The sequence below is a fragment of the Lampris incognitus genome, chromosome 15, assembly GCF_029633865.1.
Source record: "Lampris incognitus isolate fLamInc1 chromosome 15, fLamInc1.hap2, whole genome shotgun sequence".
Classification (NCBI taxonomy): Eukaryota; Metazoa; Chordata; class Actinopteri; order Lampriformes; family Lampridae; genus Lampris; species Lampris incognitus.
The window spans coordinates 15,451,991-15,479,626 of NC_079225.1; the positions used below are offsets into that span (position 1 = coordinate 15,451,991).

Consider the following 27,636-nt stretch of genomic DNA (forward strand, 5'->3'; position numbering starts at 1 on the left):
GGTTACAAATGAACAAATTTGATAAGAGATGGAGTCCTATAATGAGCTCATTAATGCAGTGATAACCCTAACTCACCGTATGGGCTGATCGATGCAATGATAACTTTCCAGATGGGCTCTGTGTGTGTTAAGTTTGTTGTACATGTGTGCAGAGTAGTATAAAGCCCTTGTTCATATTTCTTGTATATATACTGTAAGTGTTTGACTGATACTGACACAGGAGGCATCGCTAACCGCTAGACTAAAGGGTCAGACCCGTGAGCCAGCGGCCAGCGTGTCTTCTTATCCATGCACGTTACAGTATGGTTTTCTGGTCTGTGTCAGACTTTCCATACCCAAACCACATCCATACGACAGAAGTAGCTCCCCTTCTTAAGGTACAAGCTCCTCGCTTTGTCCTGGCTGGTCAGGGTCCTTCTGCTCAGAACGACCCCGTCGGCGTTACGTTCACTGTCCTCCATGTTCACATGATGCCTTTATGCAAATTTCCTGCCTGCGTCCGTGCTGTGCAAAGAATGGAAAGGGTTGTCCAAATGACGAAAAATATTGCCGTAAAGAGTGCGATTTGCGACACAAAGAAACAAACGATAGAGCTCAATATTGTAGCGAATTCGGGGGGGCAGTCTGGGAGACCGTCGCCGTGGCCGGGACGCGAACCTGTGATCTCCCGCTCCGCAAGCGACAACGTTAACCAGCCGATTAAAGGATCCGACCCGTTAGTCAAGGACCAATGTGTTTACTTATCCATGCGCGTTACAATATGAAACAATAAGACCTTTTCTATCGTCGCATGATATACATCGTCATATCGCACAGCCCTGGTTTCAGGGTTTGAAACGTGTTTGCAAGGTTTCCGTCGGCCACCTCTTGGTTAGTCTTCATGAGTCATCTGTCTAAGCGCCAGGGTGCCATGGGTTCGCCGTGGAGTTTGGCGCGCTATAATAAGCTAACGGGAGTCATCATTTCTCTAAAAATAAAGGTGTGTGGGCAGACAAAAAGCTAAACTCGTCTTACTCGGAGCAGCAGTGCCCAAAACGACTCGTGTTGAACAGTTACACCACTGGCAAATATTTCCACATTCTGCCCAGTGTCGTTGGTGACTAAAGTTAGATTCCCTGTTTTACCAGCTGGAGGTTATGTAAGTCCAGTTTTGACTGAGTGGTTCAGTTTTAGTTCATTTTCAAATATTTACATGTGGCCTATTTGCTGTTTGGCAGAGAGTGTGTGAGGTTCGGGGAAAGTCCAAGTGTTTAAATGTACTTTTCCAGCTCATGAATTGTCCATCACAAGCCCCACGTTGCTTGGATGGTAACCTGCACGCTGCGCTCTCGTTGTACGTCTCACTATATTGTGTGTCCATCTGTCCACAGACGTGTCTCTCTGAGGGGATGGATTCATGTCAATGTGTTTATCTGCTTTTTTCCCCCAGACCATTTTCTTTGGCCACGGTCCAGGATTTAAACATAGGACCGTTGTCCCTCCTTTCGAGAGCATTGAAGTTTACAACCTCATGTGTGGTAAGGCAATTTGTCCATACAAACTCGTATACTCGGTTTACAAACTGTTTGAAAGCGGGAATTTCCTGTAGCTGCAAGTGACGTTGTATAAGTTGTCTGAATGGGCAGATATACACTGACATGTACCCACAACCCACGTGTGATATGACCTTTACACAAATCCACTAATGCTGAAGATATTAATGGACATATATATTCACTTTTTGCATGCACAAGCACCACGTGTTGTCAACGTGGGCAAATTGAGTAGATCAAGGTTGTATGATGGTTATATTAGAATTGTTTTTAACCACACTTGGTCCTCAAATTCCAGTATTTTCACATAGTTCACATATCTTATAAACTTATTTTTCATATTACCATATTTTCTACATAAACCTATCGAGTTGTATATCTTGTAACTCCATTTACTTCACACACAGCATGTGTTTTTGTTGGCAAGTATTTGAGATCTTTTACTTGTTCCCCCTCATTTTCTGCTCAAGATTGATTGTTTCTTGCACACCGTGTATGAATGTCATCAGCTCTCATAATCATAATCGGCTTGTCTCGTTTATTTCACTTGACATGTTTAAGAGCTGGTGTTTTTGCCAAAGAGCATTCCGGCATCTTTCAAACTAGAGTTAACTGGGGCGTCTGGGTGGCGTGGCGGTCTATTCCGTTGCCTGCCAACACGGGGATCGCTGGCTCGAATCATGCCCATGCAGACCGGCAGTTCCGAGAACACCCAGGGCGGTCTGGCAGCAGCCTCACCTGGCGTTGACTGTAGTGTTCTGATGCTGTCGCGGGGAGGTGTGTTGAGGGTGTCTGGCCGGGAGAGCTGGCACTGGTTCGGCTGGGGAGAGCTTGGTGTGCTTCATCCGATGGGCCCGGGGACCACGGCCCCTGCCTGGAACTGTGCCCGAGGAGGAAACGCCGAGGGCGGTCTGACAGGTCTGGCTAAGCTAATTGCTAGCCCACGCAGACCGGCGGTTCCGACAGTCATCCTGGCTGGCGTTCGTTCCCTAGGACATACGTGTTGGTTTGGATGTGTGTGTTCTTGTAATTTTTGGGTGCGTTTTTGTCTTTATGTTGTATTGCTGTGGGCAACAGCATTTTGTTTCATTTCATGCATGCAAGTGCATGAAGTGAAATGACAGTCTTCCTGAGTCCCAAATTTCTAATCTGTGTGTTAGTTTAGTGGTACTTATAAATATACCATTGTGTCACAAATCAGGGCTGACCCACACGCAGAATCACCGAGCAGAGGCAGGAGGTACTGATACTGCCAGGGCAAGGTACAGTCTGTTCCAGAGACCCCAAAAAAAAAAACTAAAAATCAAGCCAACCAAGCTGAGGTAAAGGCATCAGGCAGAAGGTTCGAACAAGGAAGCAGGCACAGGTCAAAATCCAAAAAAAAAAAAAAAAAGCAGTACATACCATCAGGCAGGATACAAAGTAGGCAGGGAGCACAAACTACAATGATCAAACTGACTCTGCTATATACTGGGGTAATGAACAGACAAGCAACAGGTGTGTCGCAGAATGAGCAACTGATAGGCTGACAGATAATGCAGGGGGCGTGCCAGTGGGTGGAGACAGTGTACTGGTGGGAACAGCTGGCCGGTGCTGACTGGAGAATGAGCGGAGGGGGTGTGCAGGAAGCTCCAGCAGAGTCCATGACACACTGGGCATCGTCGCCCAGTGGTTAGCACTGTTGCCTCAGCAAGAAGGTCCTGGGTTCAAACCCCAGGCCATCCCAGGTCCTTCCTGTGTGGAGTTTGCATGTTCTCCCCGTGTCTGCGTGGGTTTCTCCGGGTGCTCCGGTTTCCTCCCACCATCAAAAAGACATGCATGTTAGGGTTAATACTCCTGTCATACTGTTTGCTAAATATTCTGCTGTGTTCAATCCCTCAAGGCTTTGTTGATGGGAATCTCTCTCTCGTGTCTCTCTCTCTCTCTCTCTCTCTCTCTCTCTCTCTCTCTCTCTCTCTCTCTCTCTCTCTCTCTCTCTCACTGTCAGACCTCCTCAATATCCCTCCTGCTCCCAACAACGGGACTCATGGCAGTCTGAACCACCTCCTGAAGAAACCCGTCTACCGGCCAGTTCACCCAGCACAGCTCTCCCATGAAACGCCCTGTGAAGCCAGTGAGCCCGTCCCCACCGACGACCTGCACTGCACCTGCAGCTCCCGCACCAGAGCCGCGGTATTTCATTAACAAACCTCTGTCAGGATATGTCAGGAGGGGCTGGCACAGATAATGCATAAAAAAACCCCAAAAAAACAGTGCCCATAAGAGTCGGCATCACTTCAGTGAGTTTGGCTGGGGGACAGCGGGGTGCGGTAACACGTCACGTGGTTTCCGGTGCATAATGACACTCGATACAAGGACAGCAGCACCTAACAGACACTGAACCAGGACAGCGAGTATGAGTCTGCATGTCATCGCTGTCGAGCGAAAACCACGTATCTGAAAAAAAAAATTATAATTTCACCGTTTTGTAAGCAAACAGTATATTTTCACCAGCTTTGTAAAGCACTTATTTTGTTGGGGCACTTGCGGGCCCTAAAGGGTGCATATACACTCGGTTTATGTAATAAAGAGACTAAATCACTAAATTTGCAGATACAGGATTTACATTTAAGGACATATAGAAGAACTCTAACAAAAGGTGTTTTATTTTTTGTCTTTTTTTTTTCTATTCCAGGAAAAGATAATGAACAAAAACCTCATCAAAACTAATGCCAGTGAGTATCAATTTCTCTTGCTTACTGGTTGGGATGATTTCAGAAAGGTGTTAAATAAATAGAATAAATATTCAAGTATTCCACATTGCAAGTAGCATCGTTCCAGTGTCCCAGCAACGGTTCTTTTCTTCCGTTGTCTTCACTTTTGTATCAAGCCCTCTAAATCAGGGAAGTCTTTTTTTTCCCAGCCACTGTGCTTTCCATTTTCACTTCTCTACTACTAACGCCTTTTCTTCAGGTGCTAAAGCCAGCCTACGACGTCTCCACCTTCCTTACGGGACACCGCGGGTCCTCCAGACCAACGCCGACTACTGCGTGCTGCACCACACCAACTACCTCAATGGCTACAGCAGAGACATCCTCATGCCTCTCTGGGTGGCTTACACCATCCCACCTCTAGTGAGTCTTCCTCTGTGGACTTTTCTTTGACCTCCAAGCATAGTGCGCTCGGCTTAATTTACTAGCGGCGGTGTTTCTGCTGTGGTTTAAGGTTTGGCCAGAATGTGAAAGATGTCATCATGTGACTGAAGTAGTATACTGTACCGAGCTGAGCTGCTCAGGCCCTTTGGATGTTCATCTCGTGCCTCATGGTGGCTTCGACAGCGCTTGTGTCTTGTCCTACTCCTTATGTGGCTGAGCCTCCGTAAATCATGACCTCCTACAGGCCAACACAGACACACAATGTAGACTCAGACCCGATGGCAGTGTTTTGGTTTTGAACCAGCTGAGAACTTGTTTTTTTTGGGGGGGGTTCCCCTTCCCCTTCCCCTTTTTTTCGCCCCAATTGTACTTGGCCAGTTACCCCACTCTTCCGAGCCACCCTGTCATTGCTCCACCCCTTCGGCCGATCCAGGGAGGGCTGCAGACTACCACATGCCTCCTCTGATACATGTGGCGTCGCCAGCTGCTTCTTTTCACCTGACGGTGAGGAGTTTCACCAGGGGGACATAGCATGTGGGAGGATCACGCTATTTCCCCAGTTGCCCTTCCAGCCCCCCGAACAGGCGCCCCAACCGAACAGAGCTAGTGTAGCGACCAGGACACATACCCACATCCGGCATCCCAGCCGCAGACACCAAGCTGAGCTGTTCAGGCCCTCTGGATGTTCATCTCATTCCTCATGGTGGCTTCGACAGCTCTTGTCTCTTGTCCTACTGCTTATGCGGCTGAGCCTCAGCATAAATCATGGCCTTCTACAGGCCAACACAGACACACAATGCAGACTCAGACCCAATGGCAGTGTTTTTGGTTTTGAACCAGCTGAGAACTTTTCCCATAATTTCCCTGCTCTCTTTTCAGTTTACATTTCCTGTTTGTCTCTACCATCCAAGCTACTAAAGGGTAAAAACTGAAAAATCATCTTAGGAAAAGAAGTTCTAGTTCGATGAAATCTCAGGGTTTTTTTTTCCCCTTTTACTAAGGTTGGTAATGCAGCCACAACTTATTTTTAAAATCCATTTCATCCTTAACAACATATTCTGCACAGTCTACTGTACATCCACCACAAACCTTGGCGGCACGGTGGCGCAGTGGTTAGCGCTGTTGCATCGAAGCAAGAAGGTCCCGGGTTCAAACCCCCGGGGTTGTCCAACCTTGGGGGTCATCCCAGGTCATCCTCTGTGTGGAGTTTGCATGTTCTCCCCGTATCTGGGGTGGGTTTTCTCCGGGTGCCCCGGTTTCCCCCACCATCAAAAAGACATGCATGTTAGGGTTAGTACTCCTGTCTGTGCCCCTGAGCAAGGCAATGGAAAGAAGAACTGGAGTGGGTCCCCGGGTGCTGCACAACAGCTGCCCACTGCTCCTAGCTACATAGCTAGGATGGGTTAAATGCAGAGCATAATTTCCCTATGGGGATCATTAAAGTACATCCAAAAAACAAAACTGCACCAAGTTGTGCCAATCCCTTTTTTTGTGTTTGCACAACAAAGCTGCAGTGCAGAATCCCACAGTACAATCCTGTGTGATTATACATCAGACATATGTGATTCACCACAAGCCAGGACTAGCAGAAGACTGGCTCTATTCATGCCATAACCATGTCGTGTCTTAGAAAATATTTCAGTCAAAAAAGATTCAGGCCCCCCTTTGTTTCGGCTGATAAAGGTTGCTACGTGTTGTTTTGTTCACCGTTTCAGCCCGACGTTTCTGGAGTGTAATGCAAGCGGGGCGGACCCACACACAGAGGAAGGGTGAAATGGAGCCAAGTTGTCTAGCACAACACCCGGTAATGGCCTTGAGTCTGAACACGGACACATTGCTGACTGGCCGTCTCTGCGTGTCCCTCTCTTTCCCCCTGTCCTTCAGACCAGCGTCCAGCCCCTGAGCCCAGAGCTGGAGGCATGTGTGCGTGCAGACATCCGTGTCCCCGCGCTCTCGAGCCAGATGTGCCTTCGGTACAGAGATGACCCTGCTCTGTCCTACGGCCTTCTGCATCCCCCCAGTGAGTATGTGGGGAGGCGATTACCACCCACCAACCCACACACACACACACACACACACGCCTGTTTCCTGCTTCTATGCGTTGCAGATGTCCAGACCCTCGACATGCAGCCCCTGTGGCTACTGTAAAGACTCACATGTGATGATTAATCCTAATCGTGATGTTCCTTAAAATAAGCTGAAGAGTCACTAAACCCTGGACAATTTCAGTTTGTTTGCTGACATCCACAGGTTTAAAAAAAAAATCATCTAAAGGTTAAAACTTATTTGTGTCTACAGCCACAGATATATATGTTTAACAATTCCTCCATGCTTTCCTCATTTACTTGTTTGTTGATTTCTCTCCATAGATCTGGGTGCCGCCAATGGCTCAGAGAAGGATTCACTTGTCACGAGCAACATGGCACCCATGTTCCCTGCGTTTAAAGGTAGATTGCGCCAACAGTAATCAATAATCAGTAATGTTTCCCAAATTGGTAAAAAGGTCATGATAAGTTGCAAGAGGATGCGTCCTCCGCCCGACCGCAGACAGAGAGGTCCTTAAGGTGTAGCTTGAGGCATTAGGCAGACTCATCATACCGCTTTACTTCATTTAGAAATTCTTATACATCACAGTCTGGTTCTAGTCATCCTGATAAGTATTTGAGTTGAGAAGAAACGATTTTCATTATGCCGTTGGACGCATATGACGGCAGTTTGCGAGAGTTAGAGGCCACATGAGGATAAATCCTAACCTGATTTCACAACAGAAGTCAGTTGAGAGCGTTGAGAAATCAGTGGCGTCATATGTGTAAGTAAGCTCTGTGGTAGGCTCATACAGCAGAACTGAGATGTGGTCCTCACACTGCCAAGATGAGCCTTGTTTAAACTTGTAGATACTTCTTTTAACAAGAGGTCATTAACATGGCCGTGGACTTCCTCCAAGCTCCTAGTCTGTCTGTGACAGTGCCAGTTCAGTGGATGGACCACAGCATGGCACTGCTTACAGTCACATTGGGGCCCATCTGCCTAAAATAGTAGTAAACTGACAGATACTGCCCCCTGGTGGCAGATTATTGGAGGTAAATTTTCTTGGGCAAGTGGGAAGCTTAATGAAATCAATGAGAAATATTATATAAAATTATATAATATATAATATGATTATATAATATGTATATAACATATAAATATATAGAACATGGAAACATTAAATCTGAACTTTTGATTTTTCATTATTTTACCCATAAATAGAAATTAACTGTCTTGTATGACTCAACAAACACAATCGTCAAATAACCTTTAACTAGAATGATGTACACCATAAAATCCACAAATGCCTCTTTGTATAACAAACAGGGCATTGGGTATTCTGTAGTGTTGCAGTACTCGATACATTTAATTCCCTAATTTCCCCTCGGGGATGAATAAAGTATTCTGATTCTGATTATTTTCGTATTACAGATGTCTGGGACTATTTCCATGATGTCCTGGTTCCCAAATACTCACAGCAACTAAATGGAGTCAACATCATGAGTGGGCCTGTATTTGATAAAAACTATGACGGAAAGTTTGATGCACCCAAAGCAACTGCAGCGTGAGTAAGCTGTACACATCCACAGCCAGTGTATTTACCTGATAATAAACACCCCTGTTACCCAGGCAATGAGTCCGTAATGGCTGTATTTTGGGGGAAGTAGTCGACAGGCAGACAAAGGGTTACACAAATGCTATTTCTCACATCTGGGAGCTACCCACTACAAACATCAGCAATGCCTCATTTCCACTCAACCAGATTGGGGGGAGGGAGGACGGCTCAAGGGAACATTGGCATGAGTAGCTGTACAAAGGGAGTGGTACTTATCCACATACTCTTATCCAGGTTTTGCCTGTGCAGTTTCAGACCAGTGACCTTTCCATGAACAAACCTGTACCGCAGATGCGCACATCTATAGTTATGACCACTTCTGTGCCCTGTGATCTGTTTTCCACTCCAGGCATGAGGCTCCCATTCCTACTCATTTCTTCGTGATCATGACCCGTTGTGCTAACTCCACCTTCACTCCTGACCATTGTGAGGGCCCGCTGTGCGCCCAGTCCTATATTCTGCCCCATAAACCTGACCACACAGAAACCTGCAGCGTAAGTAGCACCACCGCCTGTTTGTCTGTCTCTGGCTTCATGTCTGTCAACACATCTGTGGACACCTATTGACCTATTGATGGGTGTTTGCATACTGTAATAGACAAAAAAAAGGTTAATAGTTTAAATAAACCAAATGTCAGTATGACTTCATTGACCTGTGATCTATTTTTCTGTTTATTTCCCTCTCCCTTTTCACATATTGGTCTCGTCTCCCATCGCCTCTGCTTCCTCAGAATGGATCAGACTTGTCATGGGTGGAAGACTGGGCTCACTTCCACGTGGGTCGGGTCAGAGACATTGAACTCCTCACTGGACTCAGCTTCTACCACGATAGGATATCGGTGGAGGAGACGCTACAGCTCAAGACATTCCTACAAACCTTTTAAAATCAGCGGCGTCGGACATAAACGGAGCCGTGATCTCTAAAAGAAGCCATATTGATCTTTACCACAGGCCTTTGTCCACCAGGGGACACAGACCAGCTCTGTAATGCTACTATTGAAGTGAAGTTAACCGGGACCAGTAAAGGTTTCTTATGCCCACATTCTGTGCTTCTGAGTCATAGTTAAGATGTTTGAGAAGATGAACTTGATCCCATCATCCAGTTATGTTGTCTTCGTTTTTTTCTGCAATATTTTTCAAGTCTCATTCTTAGAACCAATTAAATGATTATAAGATCTGTAAATTACATAGATATATTATTGATTTGAGGGTGGGTTTCATCAGATTTTTGTTTTTAAATGACTGTACAGTGGAGTCTAAGGGAAAGTAAGAGAACCTATTTCTAAATATCATTCTGTACCAAAGAAGCCATCTTTTTTTTTTTTGCTGGCTGGCTCCCATTAACACAAAGGCAAGGACAAAAGAAAAAGTCTATTTTTACTTCACCATGAATGACTTTAATAGCTGGGACATTTCAAGGAAACCTCAGACCCGCTGGAAATGTTTGTGTCTGCCATTTGCTGTGAGAGATTCCTGCCACTGTATTTGCATCCAGATGTTCGTCATCTGGATCTGGATGCAACAATGGTGTGGACGCCCGACGTGACAAACTGCAGTTAAAGGAGAAAAACGTTTTGGTCTACAACTGCAAAAACAAAACAAACCAAAAACCAAACAAACAAAACAGGAAAGTACAGCCTTGCATTTGATTTACAGGGCCCCCTGCCTTTGCCAGATGTGAGGCGTTTGATTGTTATTTTTATAACCTGTTGATACAGAATCAGTGATTTCCAAGTTTCATTTGTAAGTTTTTCTGATTTTATTTGCTGGTTAAATTCTCGACACAGACATTTTATGTGTGTGTATGTGTGCGCGCGTCTGTGTGGGTGTGGGTGTGTGTGGATGTGTTTGCATATTGCAGGTGTTTAACAGCTCTGTATAGTGTGTATTATAATTAGATGAAATCAGCTCTGGGATCACCACATCAGGGTTTTGTTTTTTTTATCTTTCCTCTCCAAATATATGTAAGTCAACTGTTATGGAAAAGGTAAAATTTTACATTGTGTGTCACAAATGTTGCTTTTGGAAAAGGAGAAGAAAAAAAAGGAAATGTCACATAAAGACTTTTTTTTTTATTACATTGACCTTGTGTTGTGTATTGTATGTCCGTGACCCGTTTCACAGAGATTCAATCAGTGGTGGGGTTAAAAAGCAGCACTGAAGTGCACACAGCACATGGCCTTAATGTCAGCCGGGACAAAAGAAAAGCTTTCAAGCTCGAGAAAATTGGAGGTCTGGAGGACGACCTGCCCCCCCACCCCCACCCCACCCCACCCCACCAGACTGCAGCGAAGCAGGAAGCAGACAGATGTGCAGGTTTCCTCCTGCCTATAAAGGTTTGCCACTTCCTCAGGCTGACCATTCTGACAGTGCTGTGAAGCGTCCTGAGAGGTAAGAGCATGCGGCAGGGTCCACCGTTACCATTACTCAGGTTTCACTTTTACTTAGGGTCACACAGCCTTCTTCTCAGATCCCCACGCCGCTATCTTTCACTTTAATATCACCGCTCTCTAAAGCTATGTGGCTCGTCGCCTTGTGTTTTTCTTTTTTAATTGCTGTTGCCAACAATGTCGGCTGAGCGTCTGCCCCATAGGGGTACGCAGAGAGAGAAGCTTTGTGTTTGAGTCTATGCCAATGGAACGTTTCGAAATGACTTGGTGTGAAAGGCAAAGTGAATTTCCTGACTTGATCTTCAGTTTGTGGGTTATCCACCGCAGCTCATCATTCTTGTGTGCTTTGTCTCATGTTGTGCGGTCCAAGCTCTGCGTGAACACAACGGCTCTGAGTTGTCAAAGCTAATGTTCGGTCGTGACATGCTGTTGTTCTTTTAGAATAGAATAGAACTTTATTTGTCATTGTACAAGTACAACGAAATTTGAAAGTGCAGTTCTTATCAGTGCAAAGATCAATATAAAGAGAATTAAAAACATAAAACGCACACATATTCATTTCTACATTCTACTGGACACCAACATATTGCACAAAAAGTCAGGAATCAAGACTTCGCAGCATTTAGTGTGGTTATGGCTCGGGGACAGAAGCTGTTCTTTAGTCTGTTTGTCCGAGCTCTTATTGTCCTGTAACGTCTGCCCAAGGGCAGCAGTTCAAACAGATGGTGTCCTGGGTGGGATGGGTCCTTGAGGATGCCATGGGCTTTTTTGAGGCAGTGGGAACTGCACAGGTCTTCCAGGGAGGGGAGTGGGCATCCGATAATCTTCTGGGCGGTGGTGATGATCCTCTGGAGCGCTTTCCCCTCTGCTACTGCGCAGCTGGCAAACCAGACACGGATGCAGAAGGTCAGGTTTTCTCACACTCCAAACATATAAACAGCGATTTCCTATGAAGGAGCAAACATCAATTGATCTTTAAACTGAGTGTGTGTCTAGAAAAGTCAGCCCACTGTAGGCTTTTGGTGCTATTGTGGATTGATTTATTTCATGCAGGACAACACAGACTAGTCACATAGTGAGTTTCAGTTGTGTGAAGTATGAATGCCATCACTGTAAAGATGTCTGTGAATGTTCTCATTCATCCAGGTCATGGTTATCCAAAGGAGTTGATTCAAGTGCAACTGGACTTGGTATATATCCGTGAAGACGTTTCGCCTGACTAGCTTCGTCTAGTCAGAAAGGCACGAACTGAGGAAGCCTCTTGGATGAGAGGTGAAACGTCTTCACGGATATATACCAAGTCCAGCTGCACTTGATTCAACTCCTTTGGACATCACTGTAAAGGTATGTGTAAATATACAGCTGTGCATGTGGCTGACAAAGGGCATGGAAAGGGGGGGGTCTCCTCTCAGCTGACCCCCATACAGTAATGCCCTTGACTTAATTCTTACTCTTTTCAGGTGTACAAATCAAAATTTAACTGCAGTTTTATATAGTTATTGATGTGTCAGGCGAATTGAATGGGAGTACTCGGCTTATGGTTGCAGAACTACGTGGGTGTCAAACGAAAAGACGAGGCGTTCTTTCCTTTATTACTGAAAATGGTATGATTTTAAGGCGCATTGTTTTCAGCCAGCAACAGCTCCTTGGTGTGTGTTTGCAAAGGTCATTCAGCTTGAAGGGGTCAACCAGGTCATTTAAAAAGAAACGGCCCGAGGCTTCAACAGGGTCGGATCTCCCCTTCAGTGCTGCAGCCTGAGCTTGCGAGCGTGATCCCCCACGCTTATAAGCACGTCATTCATTTTTCGTTGCAGTGAACTACTTCTTTTTTCTTTTTCTTTCTTTTTTTTTCTTCTTTTTTACCTAGCGTGGGCTCTTCTGACATGCCACTACATACTTGAGGTATGTAGTGGCTGATTGCTAACACAGGCCTTCCAGTAAACTGGCCCCTGCTCTCTGTGTGGGAAACCTCATTGTGTTTTTTTTTTCTTTTTCCCACGCTCATGTCTATTGCATTAACCATATGTTCCCATAATGCCGTTACACGGTGGGCTGTACCGAGATCCCCACCTTTACTTCTCAACAGTCTATTCATAGGCGTCATGAACCGTGGACGGTCTGAATCATTATGATCTTCTGCATAGAAGAGCCAAGGCTGAAATGAGTGTGCTTGGTTTAATATGACCAGTCATCCCTGAGTGACGCTGACGTTGTGCATCCAACCTGAGCACGTTGCGCGGGGGAGTGGGTGGAAAAACTGCGAACTGATAACTTGCCACATCCCGGAGGGACCACCGCCTATCTCGGAGGAAGAGATGCTCCCAGGACGGTCTGACTCAAAACAAAGCCCTTTTCACCGCGGCGTTCCCCCTGGTTTGGCGAAACGGGTTTGTTTCTGTTTTCCCATGGTATCTTGCATCATACACATGCACCTTTTGCACACACGGTTGAGCTGAACCGCTTTGTTATCCTCTCATTTGATGTTTAACCTGTCATCTAAGCACCGTGAAGGCACACAAAGGACAGATTGCTGCTGTCCTTTACAAAAGACCATTCCCTCTGTGAGCCATAGGGCCTAATTCAAACAGACACTGATTGTTTTCACTGGCCCTCCTGGCTGCTCTGGATAATATCCAGGACAGGCCCTTATCTACTGACACAGACGGGGCCCTGATAAGACTACTTTCCCCTCGCTTCAGCTCTCCTTTGGGACAATGAGAATGAGCTCCGTACTTCAAAAACGAGACGTAATCCATTTGAAAGAACCCCTGTACAAAAGTAAAGTGAGCCATCATCCATGTCAAGGGGAGCTTTTGAAGGCTGTGGGTGACGCCCAGATCCTCTGTATACTCTGAAAATACCGAACGGTGAACTCGCTACCGGCCAATGCCTCGCATCCCCAAACGAACGGTCTTGTCGTTTGGAATATATCTCTTTCAAAATGCGGCCGGGGCCGGCCCCGGAACGACACTGGAGCAAAAGCTCAGACACACGTCAGCCATCAATAATGCAGCGCTTGGCATTTGGTGCATTTGGCAGCCCCGTCATCGGTGAAGCGTCATTTCCCCTTCTGCTGCTAAAGCAGCTGCAGTCGCCCGCTGTGAGAGCGGGGCCGTGTGTTCAGAGGTGCCAGCCACTGACGCAGGGAGAGGATGCTGGGGATGTGTGGTGGACCTGTAAAAGGAGCTGGTGGTGGGCAGGCCCAGGGCACAACACACCACAGCACAGACCAGTAAACACAGCCTGGTTTTGCAGACTGTCATGTTGGCTGGGTCATCCTGAATTTAACACTATTATTTCTGCGAAAGGTCATCTTGATTTTCCACGGCGGAGGGTCAGTGGACTGTCAGACCTCTGTGAGGCCTGGCTACTTGTTTTTTCTGACCGCGATCAGCCGAAGGATTTGAGGGTCTTCTCTTTGAAAAGAGGGTGGTGTACCAGGCTCGCCCTGCGTGGGTTACACGTCTTCTTGTGAGAGGGGGGGGGGCTGCTGGTCATCCGCGCAGAAACAGAGAGAGAGAGCGATCCATATCTGGCCGTGACGCAAGGGGAAGTCTTAAGAGCGTTGTGATAAGGAGATGGGAGGCGCGCCACGGTGCACAGGATAACCTGCAGTCTTTGACTTTGCTCCCCAGCCGCAAGAGATCCTGTGATCCCGTCAAAGGCCGTCATCGCCCGTTCCGGCGGACAGACGAGGGAGGCTGATAAATAGGGAGACCGGGAGCAGGGAGACGACCCCGAAAGAGGCTGACAACAACAAGAGAGGACGATCACAGAGCGTCGCCGGTTGAAAATGGATCTGAGCTTGCTTCAAGCTCTGGAGAGAGAGAACATCTTGGAGGTGCTCAGGAGAGATAAACTCCTGCGAACCTTAGACGAAGAGAGAATAAGGTGAGTGTTTTTCTGTCGTTCATCTTGTACAGGGCCGTTGTAGAGATGGGATTCTGCCATTTCCGGGAATGTCTCCTCTTTCACTACGCCACATAATGGTTAAATGGTAAAAAATACCATCACTACAACACGTTGTAATGGATTTTCCATTGAGGCTCATGAAACCGGCGGTTTAACAAATCAGGAGTGACCATTTAAAGTGTCCTTTCTTTTGCCCTCCTCCATCCTCCGGCGCGGCAGGAGGATGAAGTTCGAACTCCAGGAGATCAGGAGGAAGGGCGCTAAGAGTTTTGCCAAGCAGTATGGCGAGCGGACCTGCGCCCGCTGCCAGAGGCCGCTGGGGAGGTTGTGGAATTCGGGCGACGTGTGTCGAGGCTGCAGCCACCGGATCTGCAGCAAGTGTCGGGTGGCTGCAACCGGCGTGGACTGGAAGTGCACCGTATGTCACGCCTACAGGTTAGGGGCCGGGGGGCCGGGGGCCGGGGGGACCTTGTCCATGTGCACAAGAGTAAAACCACTGAGTACCACAGCTGCAGACGTACTTATGTTTTAACTCACTCGTCGGAGTAAGAGTTCTTCTCTACATGACAGGTGTTGTTGTTTCAGTTTCTACTCTGTTATTTGAAAAGGAAACTTGATAAAAAAAAAAAAAAGAAAGAAGAAAAAGGTGTAGATAAATGGTCACAGTAATCTCCATATGAAACCAGTCGTTGGTTTCGGGTCGTTACGCCACTGTATTGTTTATAAGGGGGGGGGGGATACCTGGGGTCAGTTGAGGCCGAAGAGGTCACTCAGATGAGGATGAAACGTTTCTGCCAATAAATGTTGTGTCCAGATGAACTGATTCTACCTTCTGGGAAAAGGTGTAGATGTTTTTAATCAACCAAAAAGCAGAATTCCTCTAAAGATCTGCCCCGGTACATCCTCGGTAAGATGGGGTACAGAGCTAGCACGTCGGTCAAATCGATCGTTGGCTTAAATCATAAAATCCAAGTGATAGTTTTAGCCCTTTGGTTCCGTTGTTTGCTGGTTGGACCTTTCCCCCTCCCCGTTCCCCTTACTAAAATGCTGCTGGTCCATACAGCACCAGCCTTAGCGTCCCAGCCGAGGGCCTGAGAGTCACTGCGGTGCGTTTCCTTCTCCACAGGGAAGTTAAGATCAGATCTGGAGAATGGTTCTTGGAGGAAAGGGCAAAGAAATTTCCTCCTAACACAGGTTGGTATGCGCGACTACACCTAAATGCATGCCCTATTTTTAACAAGTCTTGTGTGTGTGTGTGTGTGTGTGCATGCACTGTTCATTATTCATTATTTGTACGTTATTGATACGTTCATGCATTACGTATACCGCGTGCCCGATATCCACATTTATGCAGCATGTGGACTGATGGATGAATAACAGATGAATACAGTAATACATTTACAGTTGTTTCTGTGTGTGTGTTTTTGAACATTAAATGGTAATATGGCGGGCGTCCGGGTAGCGTGGCGGTCTACTCCACTGCCTACCAACACGGGGATCACTGGTTCGAATCCCCATGTTACCTCCGGCTTGGTCGGGCGTCCCTACAGACACAATTGGCCGTGTCTGCAGCTGGGAAGCCGGATGTGGGTATGTGTCCTGGTCGCTGCGCTAGCGCCTCCTCTGCTCAGTCGGGGGGGGGGGAACTGGGGGGAATAGCGTGATCCTCCCACGCGCTACGTCCCCCTGGCGAAACTCCTCACTGTCAGGTGAAAAGAAGCGGCTGGCGACTCCACATGTATCGGAGGAGGCATGTGGGAGTCTGCAGCCCTCCCCGGATCGGCAGAGGCGGTGGAGCAGCAACCGGGACGGCTCGGACGAGTGGGGTAATTGGCCAAGTATAACTGGGGAGAAAAAGAGAAAAATCCATAATAATAATAATAATAATAATATGGCGGCAGGGTGGCCCAGTGGTTAGCGCTGTCGCCTCACAGCAAGAAGGTCCTGGGTTCGAACCCCAGGGTTGTCCAACCTTGGGGGGGGTCATCCCAGGTCGTCCTCTGTATGTGGTTTGCATGTTCTCCCCGCGTCCGCGGTGGGTTTTCTCCGGGTGCTCCGGTTTCCCCCACCATCAAAAAGACATGCATGTTAGGGTTAATACCCCTGTATGTGCCCCTGACCGGGGCAGGGCAAGACCAACTGGAGTTGGCCCCCGGGTGCTGCACAGCGGCTGCCCACTGCTCCTAGCTGCACAGCTAGGATGGGTTAAAAGCAGAGCAGAATTTCCCCACAGGGATCATTAAAGTATATCAACAACAAAAAAATCAAAAATAATAGCAAGAGTCCAGACCAGTATTATGTATTTATTGTGTTTGTGCTGCAGCATTAGCCCGAAATCCACATCCGCACACTTTCTATAGTTGGTTTTATCCCATACAGGTGTCAGGGGAGAATACGATAACAGTCATTAACTTAAAAAGATCTGAAAACAAGTTTGCTTGGTCTCTGCTGTTCAAATGACCCGGAATGTGATAAGGGTGCTTGTCAGGGAAGGTCCAACCTCGCAGCACGAGTGGCGCTTTCATCCACCTTTGCTTTGCAGAAAGACAAGGGCCCGTCGGGGAGAAGTTACTGAAGTCCTACCAGATGCTCAGGTAGTCCCAGACTGTCCCACAGTACACCCCATTTTGATCCACCCCATTTCAACTTCTGCATGTTTCTGATGTAAAGACAAAAAGAAAACACAGTCGAACAGAAATCCTTAGAGCGACCGAATGACGAGTTTCTTTTACTTTCACAGCCACATAGCGGTGGTTCCCCCCACCCCTCCACCTTATTTTGACTGCCCACCGTTGAGCCGATCTGGGGTAAAGTAGCACTCGCCTGCACGTTGGTTGTCTGTCTGTCTATGCATTTTGACCACTGTTACCCAGATACAGAAACTATAGAATAAGAGAAACTTTACTTCCTCTTTTTTAGTTTTGTTGTTTAGTTGTCTTTATGTATTCACATCCTGACTGGGCCTGTCAGGAACTATGCTTGGTGGTGCACATGACTATGTGTACTGAGTGTGGGTGCATAGATACACTATGTTTATTACTTTCCCCTTTTCCCCTCGTCTCCACATGTGCATTGTATTGTTATACTTTGCCATGTTTTTGTTATTATTGAAAAATTAACAAACAGGGTTTCATAAAAAAATAAAACAAATCTTCTTTCGGGTAATATTATGATATATATTAAATGATTATTTAATAAAGTAGAAAAATAACAAAGTAGCGCTCGTCGTCTATACGTACATAATTGCCGTCTGGAAGTGAGCATGTATGGGGATGATTAAAAAAAATGTGTTTTGATTAACTTTTTTTTTTTTTTTTGCAGGATCTTAAGAATTCAAAGACTTTCGCCAAGTCTATGGAGGATCTGATGGTTTCCTTCACCAGTCATATGAAAAGTAAGAAAATGCAAAGCGTCCACTGTAGATAAACCGAGGTGCTGACGCCATTATGTGGGGGGGGGGCGATGTACTTAAGAGATGTTGTGAAACCCACGAAGAAGTGACCCAAACGCGTCAAGACGGCGCGAGGCCAGCAGGCCTGACGTGGAGCTCCTCGTCCTGCTGACGGTTACTACCACCGCCTCTTGCTGCCACTGATAAACTGCAGCCTTGATAAACTGAGCTGACGGAGAGCCGCAAAGGAAATCTGCAGCATTGAATCTTGATAAAACGCAGCGTCTGATGTGACCACCTGCAGCCGTTATCAGCATGATCTGCATTATCAGCATTACGGGTGTGCTGTGACAGAGGAAATTCGTAGTGCGGTTGCAGCTCACGGTGCATAACACGAAAACCGTGTGCTTTAATTACAGGGCGATATCTGGGGAGCACGTTTCTTCCCCCCCCCCCCCACATCATGTACAGTAGCTTTCTCCTTTCCCTACATGTGGGTCGCGTAACGTTTTGCAGCTGGAGTAAGTGTTATAACCCTCGTGCCCGTGAAAGACCTTTAAAATGAGTTGCCTGTCGTCGGTCTGAGCAAAGCATGGCTTTCCCCTGAAGTTCTCTGGGGGGGGGGGGGGGGGATTTGAATGTTTTAAGAAGCCAACTGAGCTCGTCTTCACTCTGTCACAGAGATTTCCAAGTCCCAGAGCGATGTGCGAGGGGACCAGGCTTTCCTCCGAGTGGACGACAGAGAGTCGTACAGGATCTCCAGCTGCCAGAAGAGCCTGTCTGACACGGACCTCAACAAAGCTAACCATGTGAGCGCCCCTCCAGCCACACAGCACACCGTAGACATGGTCCGCCAACATCAGCAAAAGCCGCCCATTCCAGGGACCCCACCCCCCCACCCCCAGTAACGCCCAATAACAATAACTCACATGTAGCACACAAGGCCTTCCTTTTTGCTGGGATTGTCAGTGCTGGGGAGTAGCTAGTTACCCGTAACAGTGTTATGTAATTAAATTACAAAATAAATGTAATCCGTTACGTGTAATCCGTGCGTGAGCCTGTTTGTACTTACTCAATCAATCATATCATAGAACTTTATTATTCCAGCTGTGCCAAATCGGACATAATTAAGTGCTGATTGGCTGAGTAAGGGCACGGTGGTGCAGTGGTTAGCGCGGTCGCCTCACAGCAAGAAGGTCCTGGGTTCGAGCCCCGGGGTAGTCCAGCCTTGGGGGTCATCCGGGGTCGTTCTCTGTGTGGAGTTTGCATGTTCTCCCCGTGTCTGTGTGGGTTTCCTCCGGGGTGCTCCGGTTTCCTCCCACAGTCCAAAGACACGTAGGTCAGGTGGATCAGCCATACTAAATTGTCCCTAGGTATGAATGTGTGTGTGTGTGTGTGTGTGTGTGGGGGGGGGGCGGCGGCCCTGTGATGGCCTGGCGGCCTGTCCAGGGTGTCTCCCCGCTTGCCACCCAATGACTGCTGGGATAGGCTCCAGCTTCCCGTGACCCCGATTGGGATAAGCGGCTCCGATAATGGATGGATGGGTGGATGTAATCCGTTACAGCTACAGAGAAAAAATATGTAATTAGATTACAGTTACTAATAAAAATGTTGGCGATTACAAACAGGTCACATCTGAATATATTCTTTTTTGGTAAAAAGCTTACTTATTTTGGTGGTTTTGCTTTCAAATCAAAACATTCTTCAGTATAACTCGAATCTTAATTCAAATTATATTGAAGAACTATTTATAAAAGTCTGACAGTAATCAGAGTTGAGTACTGTTGTGAGTTTTGCAACTGCCTGGTTTGAATTTATGTTTTTAGGACTTCCCAGCTTTTATTGCCCAGTTTAAAACGTTTCTCAGAAAAGTCATTAAAAAGTAATCGAATGTAATACGTTACATTACTTTGAAGTATTTAAATAGTTACGTTACTTATTACATTTTTAACAGGGTAGCTAGTAATCTGTAAGCCGTTACATTTCAAAAATAACCTTGCCGACACTGGGGGCTGTGCCTGGTGGACTCACACGTAACTCGGTAACACTTTTTGGGGCCTTAAATGAGATTTCTATCCGTCCTTTTCTCTCAGCTCTCCAAAGTTTCCAGCCTAACCAACCTGTTCAGAAGAAGCAAGGAGAGCGACCAAGAGGGCTCCTCCACGGGGGCTGAAGAGGAAGTGTCCCTCGGTTCGGAGTACTCTGGAGGGAGGAGAGTGAGTAGAATCACTGATCTGATAAACAGAGATGAGCGAGAGAGAGAGGAGGGAAGTCCACGAGAGGTTGCAACATTTTGTAATTGATTATAACAGATGATAAGCGCTGTTCATCATCTCAACCTCTCAGAAAAGTTTTGAGATACGCTTCTCGTAGATTTCAGTTGTCACTTTTGTATGACACACACAGGGCGAGTTTAAGGGGGATGCAAGGATATTTCACCCCCCCCCCTCTAAAAACAAACTGACAAAAAACAACCCTTCATAAAACTGCCATCCCCTCTCTCCACCCCCTTCTTAAGCAAGGAACGTTGGTACTGGTGGCGTGGACTCGAGTCACATGACTTGGAGTCCAGTCAGACTCGAGTCGTAAATTTGATGGCTTTAGACTCGACTTGACAAAATTGAAAAAAGACTGCAGCTCGACTTTGACTTTAATGACTCTTCACTTCCAAGTCCAACAATGAAATGCTTTTAAAAAGTGTGCAGCCAATCAACTCTTCATTTCCCTCATTACAGATTTGATATTTTGACACCACATTACATTTGATAACGACAGCAGCACAGTGGCGCAGTGGGTAGCGAGGTCGCCTCACAGCAAGAAGGTCCTGGGTTCGAACCCTGGGGTAGTCCAACCTTGGGGGTCATCCCAGGTCATCCTCTGTGTGGAGTTTGCATGTTCTCCCCGTGTCTGCGTGGGTTTCCTCCCACCACCAGAAAGACACGCATGTTAGGGTTAATACTCCTGCCTGTGCCCCTGAGCAAGGCAATGGAAAGAAGAACTGGAGTCGGTCCCCGGGCGCTGCAGCTGCCCACTGCTCCCAGCTACACAGCTAGGATGGGTTAAACGCAGAGTGAATTTCATTGTATGTATGTACAAATGACAACCTGTATTCTATTCTATTGTATAAACAACAGGAGCGTCTAACCATAAAATCAAATCGCAAGACCAGATACATGTTTTTCTGAGCTCTCAGAATTACACTTGGCGTAGGAAAAAACGTCTCTCACGGTCAGTGAGAGGGGGTATAGTGGGTATAGTGTTATATAAGGGGGTATAATGTTATGATCATTCTAAGGGGGCCAGACTAGAGGGGGCGCCACAACAGTGCTCAAAATTTTTATATATAAGTGTATTTCTAGTTTCTCCCCTTATCCCATTACCCAGTGGCATATGACCAGATCTTGTTGTTGAAGACCTCTCTGATTGGCGGTCCACAGGAAGGAGGGAGCCCACAGGTTCAGTCTGGGCTATGGTGGTGTCACGTTCCTTACTGTTAAGAGCATCTTAAATGGAAATTTGTCAAACTAAGACGACGGGTCCCTTACTGGAGGAGCTGTTGATGAGGGGGTTGTTGGGCAAGCTGGTAGCCTGGGCCGAAGGTAGAGGAAGGGGTCTAATGTTTAGAGAAGTCAGGAAAAGAATAAAACAATTATTTGATTAATTAAACGAATAAAGGGCGCTCAGTCATATTCTTTATAGGGACGTAAAATCCCCGGCGGCACCCCTGCTCACGGTCGAGGATACGGAGGCCTATGGCGGTTATTGTGGTTTCGTTGAAGTGTCCCCCCCCCCCCCCGTCCACCAGACCCCATCACGCCCCCACTGAAGCATTTCCTCTGTGCGCACACACATAGCTCAGAGACACGGGAAAGTTGGTTGCCGCTGTTTCGTGCGTCCCATGGCGTTGAGGCTTGCAGCTGGTGGCTTGCTGTGGGCGGTCTGTACCGTCAGTCGAAACTGAATCTTACTCCACTGACACAGAAAGGCACTCCAGTCAAGGACTTTGTGAATGTAAAGTGTAAAGGTACCAGTGAAAGAGGACACTCGCACTACAGCCGCCTGTGATTGGGGCCTGTTTGGTGTGTTTTGCCACCACAGGGCAGCAGCAGCAGTGCCAGCACAGACTGTGGCTTCTTCGAGAGCAACGGCACCACGGGGGAGCTGGAGATGGCCCTGGCCTACAACCCCACCACCTCCTGTCTCGAGGTCACAGTCGCCGCTTGCCGAAACATCGCCTACGGAGACGCCAAAAGGAAGAAGTGTCACCCGTGAGTGTGACGCTAACGCCCCGCAACGCACAAAATCAAATATCAGCCGAAAAACCCCGGGCATATCATGCGCTTGTCTTCTTCTGCATATGTAGATACGTCAGGGTGTACCTGCTGCCGGAGAAGACCCAAAGCAGTAAACTGAAGACGTCCGTCAAGAGGAACACAACCAACCCGGTGTACAATGAAGTTTTACAGGTAAAAAAAAAAAGAGAAAAGAACAAAAGGTCCTGGGTTCGAGCCACAGGGTAGTCCAACCTTGGGGGTCGTCCCGGGTTGTCCTCTGTACGGAGTTTGCATGTTCTCCCCGTGTCTACGTGGGTTTCCTCCAGGTGCTCCCACAGTCCAAAGACCTGTAGGTCAGGTGAATCGGCCGTACTAAATTGTCCCTAGGTGTGAATGTGTGTCAGCCCTGTGATGGCCTGGCGGCCTGTCCAGGGTGTCTCCCCACCTGCCACCCAGTGACTGCCGGGATAGGCTCCTGCATCCCGCGACCCCGGTTGGGATAAGCGGCTTGGATAATGGATGGATGGCTGGAATCTTAATGAATACAGAACAAAACGAGGTTGCTCAGTTAGAAACGAAGGTCCAGACAGCTGAGATATGATTCAACCAGTATGTGACACCTGCTGATGTCAGAAATTTAAAAATAATAACAATTTTTTTGGGCATTTTCCACCTTTATTGGACAGCGATAGTAGAGACAGACAGGAAAGGCAGGGGATGACATGCGGCAAAGGGCCCAGGCTGGATCTGAACCCAATTTGCTGCGATAAGGACTCAGCCTCGTGTGGTACGGCTCTACCAGGCGAGCCACACCAGTTGCCCCTGATGTGAGAAATTGAACACAAGCCAAGTATGAATATGATTTATCCCCCTCACAAAAGGCAGCATCCCTCTTACTGAGGGCTAGGCAAGGTTACTCTGAGTTGGGTGACAAGGACAGGGACGTTTTCAGCAAGATGTCTTGATGCTTCAGAGATGGGAGATGATAACAAGAGATACAGTGTTGTGGCCAGTCCAGATTGTCATTCTCTGTGTTTTCTGTTGTTTCGACCAGCATCCCATAGAGCGCCCCCAGCTGGGTGGCAGGACGCTGCAGGCCTCCGTGTGGCACAGCGGCACTCTGAAAAGGAAAGTGTTCCTGGGCGAGGTCCGCGTCTCGCTGGAGTCCTGGAGGTTCGATGAAAAGGCCTCGCAGGGCCCTGCCTGGTACCCTTTATGTCCCAAGGTAACGCGGAGGGTACTGGGAGGGCTTATAAGGCAAACTGTAAATACTACATGCTGAATAAACAGGGGGGGGGGCCTGTTTTCCCGGCAGCCATGTGTTTGTCGGGGGTTTCATTTTGTGGTTGTCGCCTCTCTCTCCCATTCCTCGGTCACCTTCAGCAGCAGGAGACTCCAGAAGGGGGCGCTGTGGAGCAGCAGGATAGAGGAGACGTGATGCTGCAGCTCAGGTTCAGCCCATTTGCCCCGACTTGCTCCTCTGCATCGTATCAGGGTGAGTTGCAGCAGCCGAGCTTTTTTCGGTGTCAGTTACAGACAGCCGACTAAAGCGTCAACAAGACGACACAATAAGCCACGTAAATGACAAACATGAACGAAAAAGCCAATGTAATGCCCAAACGCAGAGGTTAAAGGTCCAGCAGGGTAAAATGTGGACGGGTGGGTAAAACCCTTGTGCGTGTGGTGACGTTGCGACAGCGTCCGGGGGCCGGAGGATCTTGGTGGGGTTGGGGGGGGGTATGAAGGGTGTTTGGGACCACCATGCTGTTGTAACCGGTTATTTTCTTGCCCGGTGCGGGATTCGATGCTGGGTGTTACTGCACCACAAGGCGACGTCACTGACCGCTCGGCTAAAGGGTCAGACCCGTTAGCTAGGGGGCTAACGGGTCTTATTAGTAGTTTACAGTCGTCACCCTCCCCGGAAGCGCGCCCTCGCGCTTGTTCTTCCCGCGCTCCGAAGAGACTTCTGAGGATCCGCACACTTCCGGATCCCACCGCTGCCACCGATTATTTTCTTGCCCGGTGCGGGATTCGATACGGTGTGCACTGCACCACAAGGCGACCTCACTAACCGCTCGGCTAAAGGGTCAAACCCGTTAACTAGGGGCTAACGTGTCTTATTAGTAGTTTACACTGTCTTGTGCTTCGCAGGGACGGACAAGCTAACTGTCCTTATCAAGGGAGCCAAACGCCTCGCCGTTAAAGCAAACAGTCGGCAGAATGCCTACGTGAGAGGGTAAATATACATTACTGTGCACGTCTGTGTATTCAGGAGAGTCCTCGGGTCAGCAGGGTGTGCTGTGTGTGTTTCGGGGTGTGCTCCGGAAGGCATAATATAAGCATTTGTTGGTGTGCGTTCGCACAGCTATTTGTATATGTGCGTACTCCCCCCCCCCCCCTCTCCTCTCCTCCGCCTCAGGTGCCTGACTCTCCCCGGAGGCCGAGCGCTCGGCCAAACCACGGCGGCTCAGCTGGTGACACCCAATTGCGGCTGGCCTCACCAGCTGGTGTTCGACGGCGTCTCCTCCTCGGAGCTGCGGCGCGGCTCCCTGACGCTGGAGGTGTGGGAGCGCAGCTCCGCCGGCCTCTCGGACCGGCCCCTCGGAGGGGCTCGAGTGAATCCAGGTAGCGTATGTCTGGCGGGCTTCCCTCTTCCAAATCTCCCACCAGTAGATTTGGCGTCGGGGCTTCTCTTGTACGTTCAGGGGACCCCTGCAAATGAGTTGAACTCCCCCAAAAGAAAGCACGCCCCCCCCCGCCCGGCCCGGGGCAGTTCATGTTAATGAAATTTACTAGAGGAGATAAGAGTTGTATTTCTTAAAAAATATCGAGTCATGCCCACCGCAGGAAGTGGTTTGCTGGATTTGAGCGAGGTATCTAGAACGCGCTTCCTGCACAATGGAGCCTCTCTTGTCTGCGCCGAGCAGCGTGTGAAAGCAGCGCCGTCTCCGGTTTCGCTGGCTCGCGAAAAAAAAAGAAGTCTAAAGTGCTGTGACGTCACTGACCCCGCCCTCTCCGTTAACCCTCTGTTTCCCCAGGGTCGCCATGGAAACCGGTGCTACAGATGCCCAACAAGTGGCACGACTTACGCCTGCCGCTTGTTGCCAACGTCAACACCGGAACCATGACGACGGCAAGCAGCAGAACCCCGGGGGACGCCACGTCTCTCCACGGACACGAGACTCAGCACTTTAGCACGCTCCGTTCTGCGCCGACCACCGGGCTCTCGCTCGGCTCCTCCACCCCCTCTCGCAGTCTCACCCGGTTATGAAATGGAGATCTAATAAAAACCCGCATGTCAAAAAAAAATAACGGCTCCGGCTCGTCTGTCTGACGTTTTTTCCTACCCGAGATCGTGACGCACAAATCAAAAGAGGACGCCCAGCAGTGTGTAATCAGAGGAGATTTTTTTATTGCCAATATGTCGAACACCTCATTATAAAATCCTGTTCAAATACAAAGGCCAGCAAAGCTGTGTCTCCATTACAGTGTCAGTAAATGCTACTCTAGTCCACATCCACAGAGAGAGAGAGAGAGAGAGAGAGAGAGAGAGAGAGAGAGAGAGAGAGAGAGAGAGAGAGAGAGAGAGAGAGAGAGAGAGAGAGAGAGAGAGAGAGAGAGAGAGAGAGAGAGAGGGAGGGAGGAGGATGTGGCGCCGTTATCTTGTCCACATCAATACTTTACGGCCAAGCTGCAAAACAAGTAGTAATTTCCATATCAGCTCAAAACCTGCACCCCACTGGAAGCCGGATGCCTAACACTAAACTTGAGTTGAAAGTAACAAAGGGATACATGTGATCATTTCTTTTTGAGCACATACTAGTTTTCTGGTGGGGCAGCTTGGCCAGGGAGAGGGGGGGACCAACCAACCAACCAACCAACCGTCTGGGGCTGAGCCCTGCAGAAGCTGCAGAGGGACCAGCCAGAGAAAAGGCCACTCTGTTGGGTTGAACAGCTGTAGAAACAACACGCGTCTCATCCCTCGGCGAAGAATGATACGATATGATATGATATGGATTACAGACAGAAATAAAATGTGTGAGCCTAAAGTGTTCCAGTCAAAAACGAAGCTGCAAAGTCAGCTTAGGGAGTTAGAAAGTCGGCATGCTGTGAATTGCACTGCAAAAAAAAATTCAAAAAAAAAAATTCAAAAGTACCTAGCTAAGAGATCTCCTTAACTGATTTGATGGCATGCAGCTGGATATATTCCTAAAGTAAAAAATAATAATTTATGATTAAATCTCTTTGATGATCTAAAGGAAAGCTTATGGAACATAAGACTACTATTATTTTGGTCAATATATAGAACCTTTGAAACATTAAAATGCCTTCATTATTAGTACTGTAGATGGCAAAGTAGCAAAAATATACAAACCAAGATGAAATACCCTTTTTAATCTCCCATATACAGTATAAATATCAAACTAGGTATGATTTCAAGCTACTTTATAGCAATATTAAACATAAATGGAAGTGTTCAAATATAATTGAAAATAAAAACGGAATTTTTTTCCGCTTATACCGTTTCCCCTTTCTGAGTGGTCCCTGCGAAACAAGCATTGTCCTTCTGTCACCTTTCACAACAAATAAGAAACATCAAAAAGTAGCAGGTTTTTGATTACATGCTCCATGTGCACATTGTTTCATTCATAAATTTTGGCTACTCCCACCTCCCCTGTCTGGTTAGAAACAGTGGTAATTTGGTCTGAAGTGATCAAACTTGACTAAATCAAAAAAACACAAATAAGATCTGAGACAATAAAAAGTAACAAGGTTTTGGCACTAAATTTTCTCATTATGATTTGTAAGGCCCTGCATACTGCCAAGCAAACTGCCACGTGAACTCCCATCGCAGGAGTCTGTCAGGGCTGCATGGTGGTGAATGGGTCGCCACTGTGCTTGTAATGCAGACTTGCATGAGTCTATGTGTGATTTGTGTTGTGTGTGTGCTGTGACGTGTGTGTAAATAATGTGCTTTTTTTGTTCATATGTGTGTGTGTGAGTGCGCGCGTGCGTGGAGGGGCTAGAAATGAGGTGCGGTGACCATTCAGAAAGGGCTGGAGGGCTGGGGTTTGCCCGGCCCATAGGCGTCTTATAACGCCTCAAACTCATCGATCCTCTGCTTGGTGTTGCCCTGCCTGATCTGTCGCAGGGTCTTGTACTTGTCTCGGCCGGCGCGAACGTTCTCCGAGTGGAGCAGGTCGTTCTGGGTCTTCTTTGAGTCGTCACGTGCCTGGGCCAGCTCCGAGCTCAGGGCCTGGAGAGAGGGTTTGGAGTGGGGGGTTGGATGGAGACAAACGTCATCAGGGGGGAAAAAAAACTCCAACAAAGCACAGTGAAAACTGCTCAACTCGATGTGTC

The 27,636-nt window shown here is 47.8% G+C and overlaps 3 protein-coding genes across 5 annotated transcripts in view; 2 read left to right on the forward strand and 1 right to left on the reverse strand.

Annotated features, from left to right (window-relative positions):
- Positions 1-10,380, forward strand: part of enpp1 (ectonucleotide pyrophosphatase/phosphodiesterase 1) — a 32,122-nt gene extending 21,742 nt beyond the window's left edge. The window contains exons 17-25 of one of the 2 annotated variants that reach the window (XM_056294124.1): positions 1,430-1,517; positions 3,520-3,704; positions 4,207-4,246; positions 4,485-4,645; positions 6,551-6,686; positions 7,036-7,113; positions 8,126-8,258; positions 8,659-8,803; positions 9,040-10,380. In XM_056294124.1, coding sequence (XP_056150099.1) covers positions 1,430-1,517; positions 3,520-3,704; positions 4,207-4,246; positions 4,485-4,645; positions 6,551-6,686; positions 7,036-7,113; positions 8,126-8,258; positions 8,659-8,803; positions 9,040-9,192 — 1,119 coding nt within the window. In that variant the 3' untranslated portion in view covers positions 9,193-10,380. The other variant, XM_056294125.1, reaches the window with a different exon arrangement.
- Positions 10,381-10,672: 292 nt separating this feature from the next.
- sytl3 (synaptotagmin-like 3) lies at positions 10,673-25,917 on the forward strand. 2 transcript variants are annotated; one of them, XM_056295169.1, is made up of 16 exons: positions 10,673-10,699; positions 14,334-14,589; positions 14,830-15,045; positions 15,737-15,804; positions 17,153-17,204; positions 17,351-17,417; positions 17,932-18,004; positions 18,683-18,810; positions 20,095-20,217; positions 22,100-22,269; positions 22,365-22,467; positions 23,330-23,500; positions 23,659-23,770; positions 24,427-24,511; positions 24,695-24,900; positions 25,314-25,917. In XM_056295169.1, the coding sequence occupies exons 2-16, from the start codon at positions 14,492-14,494 to the stop codon at positions 25,544-25,546; spliced, it is 1,905 nt and encodes a 634-aa protein (XP_056151144.1). In that variant the 5' UTR covers positions 10,673-10,699; positions 14,334-14,491; the 3' UTR covers positions 25,547-25,917. The 2 variants fall into 2 exon arrangements, with proteins under 2 accessions (XP_056151144.1, XP_056151145.1); XM_056295170.1 differs by having other exon boundaries at positions 23,662-23,770.
- The window catches only part of ezrb (ezrin b), a 36,331-nt gene continuing 34,386 nt past the window's right edge, over positions 25,692-27,636 (reverse strand). Inside the window, exon 13 of the mRNA XM_056295171.1 lies at positions 25,692-27,532. Coding sequence (XP_056151146.1) covers positions 27,368-27,532 — 165 coding nt within the window. The 3' untranslated portion in view covers positions 25,692-27,367. The remainder of the gene's footprint in view (positions 27,533-27,636) is intronic.

What these genes read in the sequence shown, in the direction of transcription:
- sytl3 (XM_056295169.1), top strand. Translation starts at nt 14,492, where the DNA reads ATGGATCTGAGCTTGCTTCAAGCTCTGGAGAGAGAGAACATCTTGGAG. An exon ending in GAAATTTCCTCCTAACACAG is followed by an intron (nt 15,805 to 17,152) that starts GTTGGTATGCGC and finishes TTTGCTTTGCAG; the next exon opens with AAAGACAAGGGCCCGTCGGG. An exon ending in ACCTCAACAAAGCTAACCAT is followed by an intron (nt 18,811 to 20,094) that starts GTGAGCGCCCCT and finishes CTTTTCTCTCAG; the next exon opens with CTCTCCAAAGTTTCCAGCCT.